Genomic DNA, 20,446 nt, shown 5'->3' on the forward strand with positions numbered 1-20,446 from the left:
CCTCTTCCACAAAATAAATTGAGTAACAAAACATATATATATACCATCAAGCGAATTTTTTTAAATAAAATTGAACGTAATCTCTTTAATTAGATTATATTCTTTATACATTTTTTACTGAATTATTAATATAGTTTTGTATTTATTGTGTTTATATATATATATATATATATATATATATATATATATATATATATATTCTCTGTTTTAACATTTTAATTTAATAAATTATATTTTATTGTCTCTTGGTCTCACGACAAAAACATAAGAGTGTGTCCGAACTGTATCTTTAAATAAAGAGTAAAGTATCGTTTTCGTCTCCAACACTTGGGATAAATTTTAAAGTTGTCCCTAACGTTTCAATCGTCCTATTTAAATCTCTGACGTTTCAAAATTGACTCAATGTTGTCCTATCGTTAGAGATCTGTTAATACAATTGATGGTAGGATAAAATTGAGACGATTTCGAAACGTTAAAGACTTAAATAGAACGAAAATGTTGGGGAAAAACGATATATAAAAATAAATTTTAATTTAATTTTATCTTTCAATAATATCAAATTTTACTGTACATAGTATTCAATTATTTTTTAATTACATCTAAGTAAATTATATTTAATCACATTACTTTCATTTTAAATAAATTAATTTTTTTATAATTTTAAAGAATTTTGATACATTAGAGACAAAAAGGTATAATTTATATTTTATAGTATATATATATATTTTTTTTCTTTTTCACAAGTTTATATGCTGTCATTCTACAAACATTTTATGATAACTAAAAATCTTTAAGAGTAAAATTATAAAAAAATAATTTATTTAGAATAAAAGTAATATGATTAAGTGTAATTTACTTAAATGTGATTAAAAAATAATTGAATACTATGTATAGTAAAAAATTGATATTATTGAAGAATAAAATTAAAATTTATTTCTATGTGTCGTTTTTGTCCCCAACATTTTCGTCCTATTTAAGTCCTTAATGTTTCAAAATCGTCTCAATTTTATCTCGCTATCAATTCTGTTAATGGATTTCTAACGGAAGGACAATATTGAGTCAATTTTAAAACGTTAGAGATTTAAATAGGACGATTAAAACGTTAGAGACAACTTTGAAACTTATCCCAAACGTTGAGGACAAAAACGATACTTTACTCTTAAATAAAATAATCTTTTCTTAATCTTTTCGTTCTTTTCAGGGGAAAAAAAGGGCCCAAAAATACATAGGTCATGTAGAAATAAATAAATTTGCCAAAAGTCCCAACATTCCATTCTTGATTATCAAGAAATTAGTAAACACTTTAGAATATGTTATACTTGATTCATATTATTTAATCAAAAACATATCTTATTAATGATTAGGATACTACTATTAGTCCATGGCCTTCTCTTATAAATGCACGTTCTAATCCGTAATAATCACCATACTAATTCTGTGATTTACCACCAATTAATAGAAAAATGATCAAATTCATCTTTAATTTTTTTTAAAAATTAATCTCTAAAATATCTTTTTTAAATTAAATTTATTTTTTAAAGATTTTAAATTAGTTACATTAATTCTTTCATCGCTTTCGTTACTAATCGCATTAGAATTTACTGATGTGACATATTAAGTGACACCACACTAACTACAACACATACTTAACTGCTCTAGTTATTAGCTATTAATATAATAAATTATACAATTAAATTAAATTAATATCAAATTAAAGAAGACTTTGAAGTATTAAAATTCTTCAATTTAAAATTAATTAATTTAATTTCATAAACTTATTATATTAGCAGTCAATTAGAATTGTCAAGTGTATATTGTGGTGTTACTTAACTTAACGTATCATAAATAAATGATAAAAGAATGAATGTAACTAAAATTTTATTGAGGATGAATTTGATTAAAAATATTTTTTAAAGATCAATTTAAAAAATAAATAATTTTTCAAAAATAAATTTAACTATTTCCTCCCAATTAATAATGTCCCAATAGACTAGAAGAGTATTATGTCTAAATCGGGGGTACAAGTAGTACCTCATCAGCAACTACAACAGATAATAACGTACTATCTCTCTAATGTTATTATTATTAATATTACACTAAAAATATGAAAAAATTTTGGGTTAGCAATTTTTAATATATTTTGACATATATAAATATTAAATTATTTTTAATAAATAAATTTTATGAATTTATGTATACACATTTTAAAAAATATAAAAATAAACTGTATTAATTTATGTGTGCAAAATTTTAATAAATATAAATATAAATTATATAATTTTTGTATATAAAATATATATAAATATAAATATAAATTATTATTAATTAAACACTAAATAAAAATAATAATATTTACTAATCATATAACATTACTCCTAAAAATATACATTGAGCTGAGAGTGGATATTAGACAAATACGAAACTGTAAAGTATAAAAATAATAAAACATGCACAAATATACGACAAGTAACCAACAAGATAAGTAAGATCTCAATTCTTCTCAACCATAAGTAATGTATATATTCTTCTCAATTCTTCTCATTGTTATTTACTCAATTATTAAGTTTGTATATGTGATGACGTATATTTTCTACTCCAAATTCCCGCATATTATCATAAATTAATAATTGAATGGATAACAATGAGCATGATATCCTGTGTTTATGTGCCTTGCAAGAATAACAGATTTTGGCGAACTGAAAACTTTAGTGGTGGAACACTACAAAAAAAAAAAATAGTTATTACGGCAGTTTTTTTTGAATAATTACAGCTGTTTTAATTATCATTATATCCAAAAAAATACCGTAATCTGAAGTGCCATTTTAAAAATTATGATAATTACGACGATTTTTTAAAAATTGCTACAATTTTTATAGTTAAAATGACATTTTTTAAACGTTTAAAATAATGATTAGAAAATATCGTTATATCAAGATAAAATGATAATTTTTTAACTAATTAAAAGACAGTTATCACTACAAAAAATAATGTAATTATCAATGATAAAAATTGACGGCCAAAATTTTCGTCGATAAAATGAAAAAATAAATTATTAAAAATAAAATATTAAAATCGACGACAATGCTGTCTATTATTTTAGCAACTTTTAACACTTTCCTCTTATTGTCACATTGCCGACGAGATGGGAGGGGGCGATAATTGTTTTTCTTTAAAATCGACGGATCAGTTGTCTATTTTAATAATTATAATATCGATAATTTTTGCTGTCGATAAATTTAAACGATGGAGATCTTTTAAAGTAGGATGGACGGTGTAAATTTATTATATAAAATAGACGGTTAATATGTTGATATTTTGTTTTAACTAAAATCGATGAATCAACCGTCAATTTTTATCAACAAAAAATTATGCCCGCCTTTATTACCCGCGTCCTTCATTTCTATCAATTTCCCAGACATTAACCCCAAACCTCCAGAGAATCAAAGTTCAGAGTGAAGCTGCTGCTTCTTCTTCTTCTCTAACGCTTGAGAGTAGAGACCAGGAACGGAGTCACTGTCATGGAGAGAGGCAAAGAGCAGATCAGTAGAGCTTTTTCTTCTTCGACGACTGAGAAAACCGCTGTCCTCCGTCGGAGAGCCGAGCTACTTCTTCTTCTTCTCCTCCTCCGCCGAGCCCGCCGCCGCGCCATCCTGTTCATGTAAGTTCCTCTCAGTCTCTCTGATTATTATACTTATTTTTGCAGTTGTTGTATCTACTATTTTCATAATGAAATTCTGAATTTGCGTTTTTTAATAACAATCATCAATATTACTGAAACCTAATTAGCATAATCAATTCATCACATTTCATCAATTGCTTTGTCTCTCTATGCCGTTGTTGCTGCTGCCTTCAATTGACCGTGCTCAATCAAAATCAGTTACTCTCTCTCTTTCGTTCTTCAATTGATTTCTTTTCATCAATAAAAAAATTGCTCAGCATTTGTAGATGATTCACTACTTTTCTTAATGATATAGGTCTTCAATTCAAAGATTGATGAAGGAAGAAAGACATTGCAGGTGTTATCACTACTTTTGTTCATTTTTCTGTGTTTTCCTGCAAATTTTGTATTCTTTCTTCATGACTGTCATGGATTTATAGGATTATTCTCTATTTACGGTATTAGTTCTCTAATTTTTTATTAAGTTAGATTCAATGTGCAGATCAACTATATGTAACCTCGTTTTATGCTGAAGAAATCTGTAAAGAGCTTCAGTGTCTTGCAACGCTTTTTACTAGGGACATTAGAGACACTTTAAGCTTCTGCATAAAGGACATGTGAGTTATATAAAAAGTTTACTGATCATTTCTAATGCCATTGTGTTGTGAATTTTGTGTCACTATTTATAGACTGGCAAGTACAAGTGGCAAACTTACAAAGAAGTGTACGAGGTGATACAGAAAGTTGGAAGCTCTATCCGCAGTTGTGGTTACAGGCAAGTAAGTCACCTATGCCTATTTACCACAAAAGGAAACCTTTTTTCCACTTGTTTTGATCAATGCTCTTGTATGGTACTTCTTTGATGCTGCTGCTATCTTTTCATGAAGAGCTTAGAAATGATTATTTAGTTATTTTATTTTTCTTAGGGAAGAATCATCTCTTGCAGTCTGAGATTAATCAATATGATGCCAATTTTTAGGAAAAGAAATGCGGTATCTATGGTGCCAATTGCGCTGGGTGGATAATAAGCATGGAGGTTCATTTTCATTTATTCGCTTTCACATTTTGTTTCGTCATCCTCTCAATGTTTCTTGTTGACTAAGTGCAACATAAATTAGGTGAGTCCTTAACTTCTTTAGCATGACTAATCATTTAAAAAAGATCCTTTTAAGTTTGAATTCATTGTCCCAAGTTTAAAGAACACAGAATCTTGTTGATAATAGATATACTATATCAGAAGCCTTAGTGTTTATAACTTTTGTTCCTAGCTTCTTTTCATACCAAAAATATCTTCTGTATTAGTATTTTAATCTTTATTTTTCAAAGTTTGACTTTTATTAGCATTCATATGTATGTGTATGCTCAGGTGCTAGAGCAGTCGAGTTTATTATATGCCATGTAGAGATCTCAATTGCTTTTGTAGAAGAAAAGAAGATACCCGAGGTTCTTCTACTAAAAATTATTTATTACATCAGTGTCTTCTTACAAAGCATGATTTTTTATTAAATGTGATCAATCATTTTCATATATTTATTTCTGAAACTTCTCAGCTATTGAAGACATTTCCAAATGCATCGAAATTTCTCAAGAGTAAGTTTTCACTGATTCTCTACATAGGCTTTCTAAAATGTCTCTGTATTGTAAAGAAGCAATCACATTTATTTCTTTTTTGTAGCACTTGTGGCTGGTTTTGAGGTATGCAATTCTCAATTTGGAAGTTATTCAAGCAGCAATCTCTTTGGCCAAATAGGAAGGTCTTCTTGTTTCTTTGGATTTGGCCAGTTTTGAGGTACTAACCACCACAATTTGTTTTTCTTCTTCTTTTATTATTCTCTTCCATGAAAAAATTAATGAAGCTAACTGTTTTCTAATACTTCTTTTCTTTGACAAGATGGTGAGAAAATTTAAGCCACCACTTATGAAGTTATTGGAGTCTAGCAATATAGACCTCTGTTTTGCTAATCAAGATGAAGCAACGGAACTTCTAAGGTGAGGTGACTGTCATTTGGATTTGGATTTGGATTGTACCCTGCGGCATATAGGAGGTTCCTGAACCCCAAATGAATAAATAAACCATTTTTCATGCTATTAATTGTCATAATTTTTATATGTATTCTCCAGTCTTTTTTCACTCTTTTGATACATTACATCCATTTAGGGATGAGCATAATGCCGATCCAGTTGTTACTGTAGAATTTCTAGCTAGTATTGCAAAAGGGCTGTGGTAACTTTGGGCCATAATAGATGTATTGCTAAACATGGCAAGGAGGTATGTAAATCACCTCAATTGTAATTTTTTCTGCTGGCTTCTTTTCCAATCTCGTTCTCTTTTGCTTTGGTTAGAAAATATGTAGTTGACTCTGCTGTGAACTATTTGATGTTGTGCATTGGTCACTTGGAGAACATGACTAACTATACAGTCATGGTAGTTTGGTTCACACTGTAGGAATTTGTTCTCAAGCCCTTGCCTCCCAATATAGTGCATATCAGGATCTGATTCTTGAAGCTTTCCTGCTGGGATTTTATTTTATTTAGTTTCTTGCATTAGATTTTATAGGCTTAAAATTTGCGTTTATCAGGAACGGGACTTACAGTCAGGAGCAAGGAAGAAATGCAGCGGCACACAAGCCTGGTCATTCTCAATCCGGTGAACACAGTAATGCAGAGGCTATTCACAATTTCCATATCCCTTCTTGTGTTGCAATAGATGATGTTATTCAGGTAATGAAATCATGAATTGACTGCTACAGGGTCTTGAGATGGTATCGAGGGTTAGGAAAGGTTAAACACAAGCAAAGGTAACAGAGAGGGAAGCAGGGAAAGGTTTTCAATATATTTTCTTCTATATCCTTTGTTTACAATCACTCTCTAAATATAGAATTCTAGGAAACTAAATACAGAAAGTATTCTAAATAAATATAATTGATTTTCCTTGATTATCTCTGAAATCCTGTGATTTGTTACTCTAATTATAATATTCTAACAAATATTCTAACACTCCCCCTTAAGGTGAGCAGTGGGATCACCAATGTTTAGCTTGCTAAGGACACGGGTAAATGCTCTGCCTGCAACGGCTTTGGTGAGGATGTCTGCCAACTGGTCTTCTAACCTTACAAATGGAAGCTCAACACTGCCATCCTCAATCTTCTCCTTAATGAAGTGTTTATCAACTTCAACGTGCTTAGTTTTGTTATGTTGCATAGGATTCTCTGAGATACTGATTGCTGCCTTATTATCACACTTTAATTGACTTGGTAGTTGTGGTGGAAAACCAATCTCGGTCATCAGTTTTTTGATCCATAAAACTTCAGTTATACCTTTGGCAATTCCCCGAAATTCAACTTTAGCACTGGAAAGAGCAACCACTTTCTGCTTCTTACTCTTCCATGTCACCAGGTTACCTCCCACAAGAGAAAAATAGCCCGATGTAGATCTCCTGTCATTTGGATTACCAGCCCAATCAGCATCCGTGTAAGCCTCAATGTTTAAGTGCCCATTCTTTTGGAACATGATCCCATTTTCTGGTGTCCCCTTCAAGTACCGAACAATTCTCATGACAGCTTCCATATGATCCTCTTGAGGTTGGTGCATAAACTGACTTATCACCCCCACTGCATATGCTATGTCTGGTCGAGTGTGTGACAGATAAATCAATTTCCCAACTAATCGTTGGTACCTCTCTTTATCTGCTAGATTAGCCCCTTCCTCAAACTTTAAACCGTGGTTAACTTGCATAGGAGTATCTGCTGGCTTACAATCGACCATCCCTATTTCTGCAAGTAAATCCATGATGTACTTTCTCTGAGAAATAAAGATCCCTTTGTTGGAGCGAAGAACCTCTATTCCCAAGAAGTACTTTAGTCCTCCTAAATCCTTCATCTCAAATTCTCTGAACAAGTTATTCCTCAGTTTTGCAATTTCTTTCAAATCACTTCCAGTTATGATCATGTCATCCACATATATTATTAGGCACGTGATTATATCTGCTTTTCTTTTCAAGAATAAAGTATGGTCAGAGTTTCTTTGTTTGTACCCATACCTTTTCATGGCCACTGTAAACCTTTCGAACCATATACGTGGAGACTGCTTAAGCCCATAAAGTGCTTTCTTCAATCTGCAAACTTCATTTCTTTGGAAATCTTCAAAGAACCCTGGAGGAGCTTCCATGTATACTTCTTCTTTCAGATCCCCATGTAAAAAAGTATTTTTGACATCAAACTGATGGAGTGGCCAGTTTTCATTTGCTGCTATTGAAAATAGTACTCTGATGGTGTCAATCTTTGCAACTGGTGAGAAAGTTTCTGAGTAGTCAATGCCATATGTTTGTGTATAGCCTTTTGCCACCAACCTTGCCTTATATCGCTCAATGGTGCCATCTGCTTTGTGTTTAATGGTTAAGACCCATCGACACCCGACTGGTTTATTCCATGCTGGTAAGATGCACCTCTCTCAAGTTCCATTTTTTACAAGAGCCTCCATCTCTATTTTCATAGCTTTTCGCCATTCACCCTTCTTATTGGCTTCCTGAATTGTTCTGGGAATGTCTTCAGCTAGAAGGGAGGTAAGGAAAGCTCTTGCAATGTCTACCACTCCTTCTCTGGTTGTCTTTATAGGATACTTTAAATTTCGAGGAACATGTTCTGGGAAATATCGGACAGGTGGTACCCCTCTGTTTCTTCGCGGCGGAAGTGTGAAAGGTTATGGTTCTGATTATAACTTATCATTGTTAGTGACTTCATTCATAACAGGAGAAGACTAAGCAAAGTGAAGGTCACTTACCTCTTGTTGGACATTCTCAGAAGGATGCTCATTGGTTGTGTTGGTCTCTTTTTCGTTAACAGAGGCATGCTCGTTGGCTCTATTTACTTGCTCTTTTGGAACAGTTTCTTGGCAACTCAGGTTAACCAACCAACTTGGTGGTTCACTACTAGTTTTCTCCCGCTGAACATCAAGTTGGCTGCTAAAGAAATATTCTGATTCAAAAAAATCACAATCCATAGTTACATGTACACGATGAGTGATTGAGTTATAACATCGATACCCCTTTTGATGCATAGCATACCCAACAAAGACACATTTCTCAGCACATGGATCAAATTTGGTTCGGTTAGCTCTGGGTATATGGACGAACACAGAGCACCCAAAAACTCATGGTGGTAACATTTGGACAGGAGGGATGTCAGATTGAGTAGCTAGGATCTGTAGGGGTGTTTTGTGGTTGAAGGTCTGAGAGGGTAGCCTGTTCAGAAGATAGGCTGAGGTAGACAGCTTCATGCCACAAACGTGTCGGAACCTTTGCATAAAAAAATCATGGCCCGAGTCATCTCCAGTAACTTACGATTTTTCCGTTATGCCACACCATTCTATTGGGGTGTGTTTGGACAGGAAGTTTGATGAATTAAGCCTTTTTCTCTAAAAAACTCTTGCATCGATTTGTTCACAAATTCACCACCATTATCTGATCTAAGTTCTTGAATTTTTTATCAAACTGAGTGAGAATCATTTGATAGAATGCATAGAACTTGTCGGGTACTTCAGATTTGTGTTTTAGAAAATATACCCACGTCATGCGAGAAAAATCATCCACAAATAACACAAAATACTGAAATTGATTATTATGAGAATTAGGAGCTGGACCCCACACATCAGAGTGCACTAATGAAAAAACAGAATTGACTCTAGTGTTGCTAGGGAAAACAGTAACTCTATGATTCTTTGCTTGAATGCAAGTTTCACATTTGATGGGCTCAGTGTTACCAGTAAATAAGTTAGGGAATAAAATCTTAAGGTACCCAAAGGAAGGATGTCCCAAGCGTCTGTGCCATAACCAGAGTTGCCTTGTAACCGTTCTGTGAGCAAGCATGGCATGTCCCTTGTGAACAACCTCATTAACGTAATAAAGACCTCCACGTTCAGTACCACGCCCAATGATCTCCTTCGAAAGAATGTCCTGTAAAAGACAAAAAGTAGAGAACATGAGAACCACACAATTTAGTTCCTTTGTAACATGGCTTACAGAAAGTAACTTTGATGACAGTGCAGGGACATAGAGACAATTTTTTAATTTTAATTTTTTTCAAAAAACAATGGAGCCTTCTCCTTGAACCGCAATTAATTCTCCATTGGCTGTTTCAATATGAGTCTTAACAGGTGTGGAAAGGCTGTCAAAATCATGAGGATCATGGGTTATGGTTTCAGTGGCCCCACAATAAAAAATCCACTGATCAGATTTTTCTGGGCTGGTATATTTTTCTGATTGGGATATTTTAAAGGATTTTGGGCTTTCGGCTGGGTCATATGGAGAAGGAATTTGGGCTTCCTTTTTTAGTGGGCCATTTTGCTCAGGAGACCCATTAGGGTTCCCATTCTCTTCTAAACTTCCATTTCCTTCTCCCTTATGCGCCGCCTCCTCTCTTCTTTACCTCCATGAGCGGCCGCGGCTTTTCCATGAACAACTGCTGATTTTGTTTCTTCCTCTCTTCCTGCGTCACCACCACTGCTGCTGGCGGTCTGCGGAGTGCCCACTATGGTGGCGGCCTTGCGATTTTTTTATTTGGGATCTTCCCACCATTCGGGATAACCCACGATTTTGAAGCAAGTCTCCTTGGTGTGTTTTTTCATTCCGCAATGAGTACAATGGAGGTGGCTTTTGTCTTCTTCTGAGCGATTCCATCCCTGTCCCTGTGGTTTGTTTCTTGCAATTAGGCCGATTCCAACCTCCCCTAATGATGTGTCCCCTCTGCTGCTGGTGGTAGGCTTCAAAATCTGGAGTCGGGCCGCCTCTCTTCTGACGGCAGCATAGGCGGACTCCACTGAAGGGGTCTTCTCCTGCATCAAAAGATCTCTTCTAATGGCTTCAAATTTTTCATCTATCCCTGTTAGGAATTGATATAGTCTCTGTTCTTGTTTAATTTTGTTGAAAATTGCAATATCATCTGAGCACTTCATAGGATTCGGTTGTTTTCTGTCAATAGCCATCCATATAGCCTGTAATTTATTCCAGAATTCCTCTAGGGTATCCTGTCCCTGTTTTTGTGTGTTTGCTTTTCGGTGTAAATCATAGATTTGTATTGGGTCTGTGCCGCTCCCATAGGTTGTAGCCAATCCCTCCCATAAAGCCTTTGCGGTTGGGAATTGGGAGACATTGTTCATCAAACTCGTCTCAATATTTTGAATTATCCAGGTAAAGACAGCTGTCAGATGGCTTTTCTTTCCTCTGCCACCGACAGCTTTCTTCATAAGTGTTGCCCACAATGGATAATTGTCTCTATTTAATTTAAAACCAATTGACAAATTGTTAGGATTGGCTTATGTTTGCTGAATTCCTAGGCCATTACGAAGCATATTTGTAATTTGAAAAGTTAGCTCATCAGTAATGATTGAGGAGTTACTCTGGTTTTGGTTTTGGTTCATGTTGTTGCTAATTTCATCCCCTGAAAATGACATTTTTTTGGGTTTTTTTGGTGTTTAGGGTATTGGAACAATGATGTTGGTTTCTGGGTTCCCAGGATCTAACACCGCTTTGATACCATCTTGAGATGGTATCGAGGGTTAGGAAAGGTTAGACACAAGCAAAGGTAACAGAGAGGGAAGCAGGGAAAGGTTTTCAATGTATTTTCTTCTATATCCTTTGTTTACAATCACTCTCTTAATATAGAATTCTAGGAAACTAAATACAGAAAGTATTCTAAATAAATATAATTGATTTTCCTTAATTATCTCTGATATCCTGTGATTTGTTACTCTAATTATAATATTCTAACAAATATTCTGTTCGGTATCTCGGGTACCAGATGGTTCGAGAGTGGTTCTCGATTGATCCGGTGGGGTGTACCCTGAGGTCAAGTAATGAAGGAGAAGTTGGTGGACCGACGTCCCGAGCTCTCGATGTGGAGGGAGGGTGTCACCTGCAAAGACACTCCGACGCCCAAGTCAATAGAATGTGCAGGCGAGAAAGAGGTAGAAGGGTGTATGTACGTACCTTGGGGGAGGGGCAGGTCCTTCCCATTTTATACCGTGTCAGGGGTGGGCCCTTCAAGGACAGGCCCAGTTTCCTCGAAGCTTCCTCCCACAGCTGCAGTGGAGAGCTGTCAAGGATGCGTGTCCGGGTCGCTGAGTGAGCTGTACGTGCCCGACCGCTCGGGTCGGGTCATCAATGGGTCGGGTTGACCCACAAATGGCCTGGGACAGGCTGTAACAGTGCCCCCAACGCGCCATCAATAGTCGCGTGGGCTATTGGTGGCGTGTTACATCTTCTCTTATGCGTTGTTGCCAGGTCGGCCGTCCGTGGAGGGGACATGCCTTTCGTGTGCGTGTCCGTTCGTTGCTGGGACGATCATTCGTTGCCTCGTTCCTCACATAGAGCATTAAATTCTCATAATGGGTTGAGAAATCCCGCGCATAAAGACCGATTTGTCCCTAGTCTTTTTGCACTTCTTTGAGTAGCGGTTTTAAAACCGTTCTGTATTCGTTCTTATTTCTGATGTTCGATCATCTTCATCCCCTTCATTTTCAAATCTCCCAGAGGGTTGTTCTTGCTATCCTGTGCATCTGCTTCTCTTCTTCCTTTCTTAGTACTTCAGAACTAATGCAGGTAAACACTTGTATCTTTGTTTTCGACTCTGCGTTTGTTTTGCTTTTGCCATTGCTTTTTGTCACATGCATGCTGTTTGATTGATCTTGTTTGGTGTCGAGTAGGTGTATTAGGGGGGTTACCATCTTAGGGTAGGCTTTTGTAAAGGTTTAGCTTTATGCATGCTTAGTTTGGGTTGCAGAATAGGTTAAGTGTAGTTTTTGGGTTTTTTCGAGCTCCCGGCCTCATAGACTAATTGAGTGGTACCCCACTGTAGGTATGCCTCGTGTCGTCTCTCGAGCTTCTACCTCCTCTGGGGGTTATGACCCTTATGCTTGGGTGGTCTCCGACCTCAGGGACTCCCCGAATCAGATGGGTGAGGAGGAGCTTACAGAGTTTCATCAGGCCGAGTACCTGTGCAGGGGTACTGACGATGAGGCCAACTACAATGTTTTTGTTCCTGCCCCTCATGAGCGATTGTATAAGCTCAACTTCCATGCACCCTGGGTTGCCGACTGGATTTAGTTTTACAAAGCCATGTTCACTCAAGTGGGGGTTCGTATCCCCTTCTCTGCTTTCCAAATGGGGCTCCTTAGTCGGATCTTTGTGGCGCCGTCGCAGCTGCATCTGAACAGTTGGGCTTCAATTTGCTGTTTCGAGGTGGTATGCGAGTACTTGGAGCTGCCGGTATCCGTCGATGTCTTCCTTTTCTTTTTTAACCTTACGAACTCTTCCAAGGAGGGGAAAGCGAGGAAAGGATTCATGTCCTTCCGTTCTGCCCAAGGACGGAGGATATTCGGTTTGTTTGATGACTCTTATCACGGGTTCAAAGACAAGTATTTTAAGGTACGGCCAGTTAAGGGTCGCCACCCCTTTTGGTTGTCGTTGGAAGGGGAACGCCTCATCCCGACGTATTGGAGTTTTGGGGCGGGTTCCAACGCTTTTATAAAGGTGACTTACAAGGGAATGTCGGCTGTGGACCGAAAAATTGCCGACGTGTTGTGGGCCATTTTTGGGAGAAACCATGTAAACCCCCACCTCCTTATGGGTAGCCGTGAGGTCGCCAGGGATTATATTCGTGAGTTACTTTTGTCGTGCCTTTTTGCGTGGTCGTTTCTTTGGTTTGTCATGCTGATTATTGACTAACTTGTTTGTTTCTGTTGTAGTGGGAATGTCTGCTGAAGTGACCGGCCTTGAAAGTTTGTACAAAACTTTCTTAGAGGAAAGTGATGGGGAGAAGGGGGAGAAGGCCGACGAGCAATCGGTAGTTCCTCCTGGGGATGAGGGAGATCAGGCAGCACCCTCATCTCGCGACGTCGTTCAGTCGGATAAAGCTGTCAATGCGGCGCGTGTTTTCCCTGTTCACGAGGAGGCGACTAGCATCGGGCATTCGTCTTCCGTTCAACAGGCTTGGGATGACGACTTGAGGATCATGCCTACCCCCAAGACGCAAAGGTTGCATTCTAGTCCTGAAGGGGTCCTTACCGTGATGGAAAGTAACTTCGATGCCGAGACGTTTATAGATTTCCAATTACTTCCTGGCACGGAGGAACACTTCCATGGTACCGATCTTTCGGGGCAGGCGCAATGGATGTATTACACCTTTTTTCGTGGTGCATCCATAGCTCGGAAGGCGGAGTTCGAGTTGTCAGGTATGGCGTCGTTGCATCGGAAGCTCGAGACTGCCGCCACGGCCAACAATAAACTCAAGGCTCAAGTTGAAACACTCCAGGGGCAGCTGACTGAGGTAAAGGAGAAACTTAAGACTGCCGAGGAGAAGGCCGCGTCCGCTGAAGAAAAGTTGAAGACTACCGATGCCTCTGTATCTTGTTTGACTGAGCGGGAGATGACTCTGGAGAGCCAGCTGAGTGCCGCGCAAAGTCGAGTAGTCGCCTTGGAAAAAGAACGGGATACGGCCGTTACTGCTGCTAAGACTGCTCGGGACGAGGCTAAGGGACTCAGGAAGAAGCATAAGGAGGTTAGAGAGTAAGGAAAGAGTGCAATCTTCATGACCGAAGAGGCTCTTAAGGCTTAGGTGAAGATCGTTGTTCCGGACTTCGACACATCGGCAATCGGCGTTTTCAAGACAATTAAGGATGGCAAGATTGTCGATATGCCTAGGAAGTGATCTCTAGTACCTTGTGTTTTTGGTGGCTCTGTTGTAGAACTTTTTGAAATCTTTTGTCGTACTTTATTAGCCGTTTGGTCGGTTTATGGATACATTTTTTAGTTTATCCAGTAGTATGTTGTTTCCCTATGCCCGTTGCTCGTTTATTCGTTTACCGTTATGTTGGTCTCTTTGGCGGGATCACGTTGTGCCTTTATTATTATCATGGCCGTTTATTATGGCTTTTTAACTCGGTTGGCTTCCAGGATGATCAGTCCCAGGGTACTGTGTTGTTGTCCCGTTTATCATTCGTTTACGAGGGACATATTTGTTGTAAGGTGCATAGTTGAGCAAAAATGGAAGAACAAATTTGTTAAGTAAACATTAATCGGCAGTTAAGCAGAGATATAGTTGTGGTAAGTGTTTAAATGACAGTGAATCACTAAACTCGCCGAACCGCCTAGCCGGCGTGCTCGAGCTAGGAATAAAATCTTCTCAAGTTACCTATGTTCCAAGTTCTCGGTATCTCCCTGCCGTCGAGCTTCTCCAACTTGTATGCGCCTTTGCCGAGCACCTCTTTGACCCTGTAGGGTCCTTCCCAATTTGCCGCGAGCTTTCCTTCCCCTTGGGTCGTAAGTCCTATGTCATTGCGTCGCAGGACCAGGTCATCCTTTTCGAATTCCCTCTTGAGTACTTTGTTGTTATAACGTAGGGCTATCCTTTGCTTTAGCGCTACTTCTGTCAAATGGGCCATCTCCCTTGCCTCATCTACTAGGTCTTTCTCCACTGCTTCTTCTACCCCTTTCAGAAGTAGTCGCGGGCTCGGCTCGCCGATTTCTACGGGTATCATTGCGTCTACTCCGTATGTCAGGCGAAAGAGGGTTTCTCCCGTGGTGGATTGCTCGGTTGTACGGTAAGACCAAAGGACTGAAGCGAGTTCGTCGGCCTATGCACCTTTCTTGTCACCCAACCGTTTTCTGAGGCCTTGTAAGATCACTTTATTTGCGAATTCGACCTGCTCGTTTGTTTAGGGGTGTTCTACTGAAGAGAAATTCTGCTTTATACCCAGGCCGTTGAGGAATTCTATGAACTTCTTGTCAGTGAATTGTGTCCCGTTGTCTGAGACGACAACTTCTGGGATGCCGAACCGAGGTATCACCTGCCTCCACATGAACTTCCTACAGTTGGATGAGGATATGTTGGCTAGTGCCTCGGCCTCTATCCACTTGGTGTAGTAGTCGATGGTGAGTATGAGGTATTTGACTTGCCCTGGGCCAACCGGGAAAGGTCCAAGGAGGTCGACTCCCCATTGAGCGAAGGGTCGGGAGATCGTGAGTAGGCTTAGTTCGGAAGCTGGTGCTCTGTGAAAATTGGCGTTCTCTTGACACTTGGTGCATTTTTTCACAAATTCCTTGGAGTCTTCCATCATTGATGGCCAGTAGTATCCGGCTCAGATGAGCTTTCTTGCTAGGGCTTTGCCTTCGATATGGTGGCCACAGCATCTTTCATGGACCTCCCTGAGCACGTAGTCCGTTTGCTCGGGATGTAGGCACTTCAACAGGGGCTGGCTGAGTCTCTTTTTGAAAAGTTGTCCCTGTATGGTTGTGTACTTGGCTGCCTCCCTTCTCAACGCTTTGGCTGCTTTCTCGTCATCAGGGAGTCTGCCGCTTTCGAGGAAATCGACGATTAGGTCTAGCCAGGAGGGGTTTGCCTTTTTCAGGTGGAGGGTAACTGCCGGTTCCTTTAGCATGCCTTGGATGAGAGATCGGTTGCCTACTCCTAGTTTTGTGTTTACTAACTTGGATAGGAGATCCGCTCGTGTGTTTCTTTCCCTCGAGACGTGTTGGGTCGTGACCTCCTCGAACTGGCTGCTCAATTCTTTAACCTTTTCCAGGTATTTTTATAGCAACGAGTCTCTGGCCTGATAGCTCCCGTTTACTTGCGAGGTGACGACCTGCAAGTCGCTGCACACCTCCAGCCTTGTTACTCCGACTTCACGAGCTAAGGCCAAGCCCTCTAAGAGGGTCTCATATTCCGCTTGGTTGTTTGATACTGGGAACTCAAATTTGATCGGTTGCTCGTATACGACCCTGGCAGGACTTTCTAAGATCACCCCGGCTCCTCCGAACTTTTGGTTGGAGGCTCCGTCCACGTGGAGTCTCCACCACGTGCCCGTTTCCTCGGTGGGGTCCCTTGTTACTTCTACCAGAAAGTCGGTCATTGCCTGTGCCTTGATTGCATGCCGGGGCTCATACCGCAGGTCGTATTGGGAGAGTTCAATGGCCCAAGTCATCATTCTTCCCGCTAGGTCGAGTTTTTGGAGTACCTGGCGAATTCCTTGGTCTATTCTCACAACGATCTGGTGGCCTTGGAAGTATTGCTTTAGTCTGCGGGAAGAGGTCAAGAGCGCCAGTGCCAATTTTTCCAGTTTTCTATACCTCGTTTCTGCTCCTTGTAGCGCTCTACTCACGAAGTAGATTGGCTGTTGGGCCTTTCCTTCTTCCCGCACCAAGACTGCCGCGAGCGCTCCTTCCATTATGGCCAGGTATAGGTAAACTGGTTCCCCACCTTTGGGCCTCCCGAGTACGGGGGGTGCTGCCAGGATCTCTTTGAAGTATTTGAATGCTTCTTCGCACTCAGGGGTCCATTCGATCGCTATTCCTTTCCTCATTATATTGAAAAAGGGACGGGCTTTTTCTGCCGACGCTCCGAGGAAACGGGATAGTGCGGTGAGTCTTCCTGCCAACCTCTGGACGTCTTTGATACAGCCTGGGCTCTTTATTTGTAGTATTGCTTGGCATTTTTCGGGATTGGCCTCTACCCCCCCTTTGAGTGATCATGAATCCCAGGAATTTTCTGGCCTCCATGACAAAGGCACATTTGAGCGGGTTGAGCCTTATGCCGTTTTGTCGGAGGGACGCAAACACGTTCCTCAAGTTGCCCAGGAGATCGTCTGGTCGGGTGGTCTTCGCGAGGATGTCGTCTACATAGACTTCCACCGTCGTGCCTCTGAGATCGCTGAATATCTTGTTCATCAGTCTCTGGTATGTGGCCCCGCGGGTTTTTCAAGCCAAAGGGCATCACCTTGTAGCAGTAGATTCCTTTCAGTGTTATAAATGATGTCTTGTTCTCATCAGGCCGGTGCATCGGTATCTGATTGTAGCCGGAGTAGGCGTCTATAAAGCTAAGGTACCGGTATCCTGCCGCTGCATCAACAAGCGCGTCAATGTTGGGAAGGGGGTAGCAGTACTTGGGGCATGCTTTGTTAAGATCGGAGTAGTCTACACACATTCTCCATCTCCCATTGTGCTTTTTTACCAGAACTACATTCGATAACCAGGTCGAGTAGTCTAGTTCTCGAATAAAACCTGCTTCTAGGAGGCTGGCCGTTTGCTTGGCCACCTCCTCTGCTCTTTCTTGTGACATCTTTCTTCTCCTCTGAGCCACTGGTCGGGCTTCAGGCTTGACGGCTAGGTGGTGTGACATCAGATGAGGATCTATGCCCGGCATATCGGCTGGCGTCTAGGCGAACAAGTCGCCATTGGCCCTGATCATTTCTACCAAAGGTTCTTTCAATTCGTGCGGGAGATTTCTATTCACGAACATGAAGTTTTCCTCCGTGTTCCTGACCCTGAATTTTTCTAGATCCCCCTCTGGTTCTGGTCTGGGGTTGTCATCTACCCGGGCATCCAGGTCGGCGAGGAACACCCCCGACGCTTCTTTGGACTTTTTCCTCAAGGAGAGGCTGGCATTGTCGCAAGCGACCGCCGTTTCCAACTCTCCTTTTATGGACCCCACAGATCCGTTGTCCATGACAAACTTCATCACTAGTAGCTTTGTGCTGATTATTGCTCCGACATCGTTGATGGTCTTTCTCCCTAAATAGAATAGGTTGGAATATATGTGTGTGTTGTTGTTTAGCATCTTGTTGTTATATGTGGATTGGTATGGAGCTGTCGATTAGTTGATGGTTTGACAAATTGTAATTATTGAATTGAGGATATCATTATGTATCTTGTGAGCTATGGTTTTAGTTGCAGGATTTGGTATGTGTGTATGTAATTATTGTTGGGTTAAAGTATGACCTTTATGTGGTTATTGCATTGAGAATAGAGGACACTTTGTGTAGTAAGTGTAGGTTGTTGTGTTGATCTCATGGGTTTTGGTTGGAATGAAGAAGAGGTTTTGAAAGTTTATAAAATCTTGGTTTTTAGCTGAAATTTGGCGAGGCATAACTTGGCTTCTGGACCCTCAATTTGCTTCCAACTTATTTTAAAATGAAAATTGGGTTTATAAAGTTTATGTCATTTGAAGAACGGGTGAAAATGTTTTAAATCGAAAGAGTTATGGGTGTTGGAAGATTATACCTGAAAACTGTATCTTTTATAAATCTATAGCTTGCTACTGAATCTGTTTTTTTTTTTAAAGAACGTGCATCCACGCGTACGCGTGGCATGGAATTTTGGCAATGCGTACGCGTCTGGTCCTATGCATACGCGTAAGGAGCTAACAAGCATGTCCACACATACGCATGACAAAAGGACGCGAGCGCGAGCTGCATTTTTGTATTCCCACGCGTACGCGTGGCCTCTGTTCCAGCAAACATAATTTTTTAGTTTTAAATCATATTTCAAACTTCTAAACCTTTATTTTCATTCCTTTAGTCATAAATAGTAGTATTGAACCCGATAATCAGATGAAGCTAGGAAATGGAGATAACTTGGAGGTGAAGTAAAGCTGAAATGTGATGAATTGATTATGAAATATTATGGATGATCATGTATGATACTTGGCTTAAATGATTAAATGATCTAAGATACGAAATTCCCTGGATAAAGTACCATGGCTTGCCACCACGTGTACCAGGTTGAAAACTCGATACTCTGTTGACCCTACGATGTAAGGGTGATCGGGCACTTATAAATTCCCGAGAATGGTACCCCCATTGATCGATTTGATATATATATATATATATATATATATATATATATATATATGAGTAAAAGCTATGCATAGACTGATGGAGATACACGTCGAGGGATAGTCCAATGGTTTAGCAAACCGGACTTGTTGGGTTGGCTGTGTAACCGACAGATGAGCTCATTAGCCATAGGATAGTCATGCATCATATGCATATTACTTGAATTACTTATTTGTGCTCTAACTGGGTTCGCTTAAGTGCATTTACGATGTTAAGTGTATATTTGCTACCTGTAGTACTTGTAACCTTCTTGTGCTTGCCTTTATCTATTTATTTGCCTGTGAAATGCTAACGGAGATGGAGGTATGGAGGAATGGCAGTATGGGGCTTAGATTTAAGATTAAGTTAAGTTAGGCTTAGATACTCTTAGAAAACCACCTTTTATGACTTCTGTTTAATACTTTAAGCTCTATAATCTGTGTGTCGACATTCTAGGATTGCCTCTGGTATTTCCAGGACCTTATATATTATGTGTGTGCCACCTTTACCATACTTAGAACCTCTGGTTCTCATCCCATACTATGTTGTTTTTTTTCATATGTAGGTTGAGAGGCATCTCGTTAGGCGTCTGGACTCCTAAAGCGAAGTGGTTACTGGGTTATTTTGTTGTACAATGATGTATATATATGTACTTAACTTTCTCTCCACATAACTTATTCTTGTTTATCCTCTTAGAGGATTATTGGGAGATAGGATTTTCTTTATGTACATTTGGGTTTTGGATATGAATATGTGTGTGTGTGTGTGTGTGTGTGTGTGTGCGCGCGCGTGTGTATTCTCCGGTCAGTCTTGACTTCGCGGGCTGAGTTAGGAGCTTGTTACTTTATATTTTTGACCCTCTGTTCCTGGTTTTGGTTACTTTATACTTAATAGCTATAGCTTTTTTAGTATGCAAGATAACACGTTTCTTGAGCATTGCGCTTTTATTTCACGATTTTTATTTCCTCTATTCTTCAAGGCACCTAGTATATTATAATCCTTCTGCTATTATATATACACATTTTATTTTAGAGGTCGTAATACCACTCCACCTCTGTTTTACGACTCAAGCGTAAAGCTCAGTGTGGTAGGGTGTTACACATTGTGGTTGGAGATTGGGAGTAAATATGATATATGTATTTGATATGA

At 39.4% G+C, this 20,446-nt stretch overlaps 1 protein-coding gene across 50 annotated transcripts; it reads left to right on the forward strand.

Annotated features, from left to right (window-relative positions):
• The first annotated feature begins 3,317 nt into the window (after positions 1-3,317).
• Positions 3,318-20,233, forward strand: LOC140174459 (long chain acyl-CoA synthetase 5-like). 50 transcript variants are annotated; one of them, XR_011863735.1, is made up of 12 exons: positions 3,318-3,658; positions 3,878-4,016; positions 4,348-4,437; positions 4,638-4,776; positions 5,025-5,101; positions 5,209-5,248; positions 5,334-5,447; positions 5,550-5,647; positions 5,817-5,927; positions 6,238-6,314; positions 6,409-6,456; positions 19,863-20,233. XR_011863735.1 is itself a non-coding variant. In XM_072199176.1 (10 exons), the coding sequence occupies exons 8-10, from the start codon at positions 5,550-5,552 to the stop codon at positions 19,896-19,898; spliced, it is 276 nt and encodes a 91-aa protein (XP_072055277.1). In that variant the 5' UTR covers positions 3,318-3,658; positions 3,878-4,016; positions 4,348-4,437; positions 4,585-4,776; positions 5,025-5,101; positions 5,209-5,248; positions 5,334-5,447; the 3' UTR covers positions 19,899-20,233. The 50 variants fall into 50 exon arrangements, 16 of the variants coding, with proteins under 16 accessions (XP_072055277.1, XP_072055274.1, XP_072055276.1 ...); XR_011863733.1 differs by having other exon boundaries at positions 3,975-4,016; XR_011863724.1 differs by having other exon boundaries at positions 3,975-4,016; positions 4,638-4,694; positions 19,863-20,158.
• Positions 20,234-20,446: the final 213 nt, after the last annotated feature.

Source organism: Arachis hypogaea, chromosome 7 (assembly GCF_003086295.3).
Source record: "Arachis hypogaea cultivar Tifrunner chromosome 7, arahy.Tifrunner.gnm2.J5K5, whole genome shotgun sequence".
Lineage (NCBI taxonomy): Eukaryota > Viridiplantae > Streptophyta > Magnoliopsida > Fabales > Fabaceae > Arachis > Arachis hypogaea.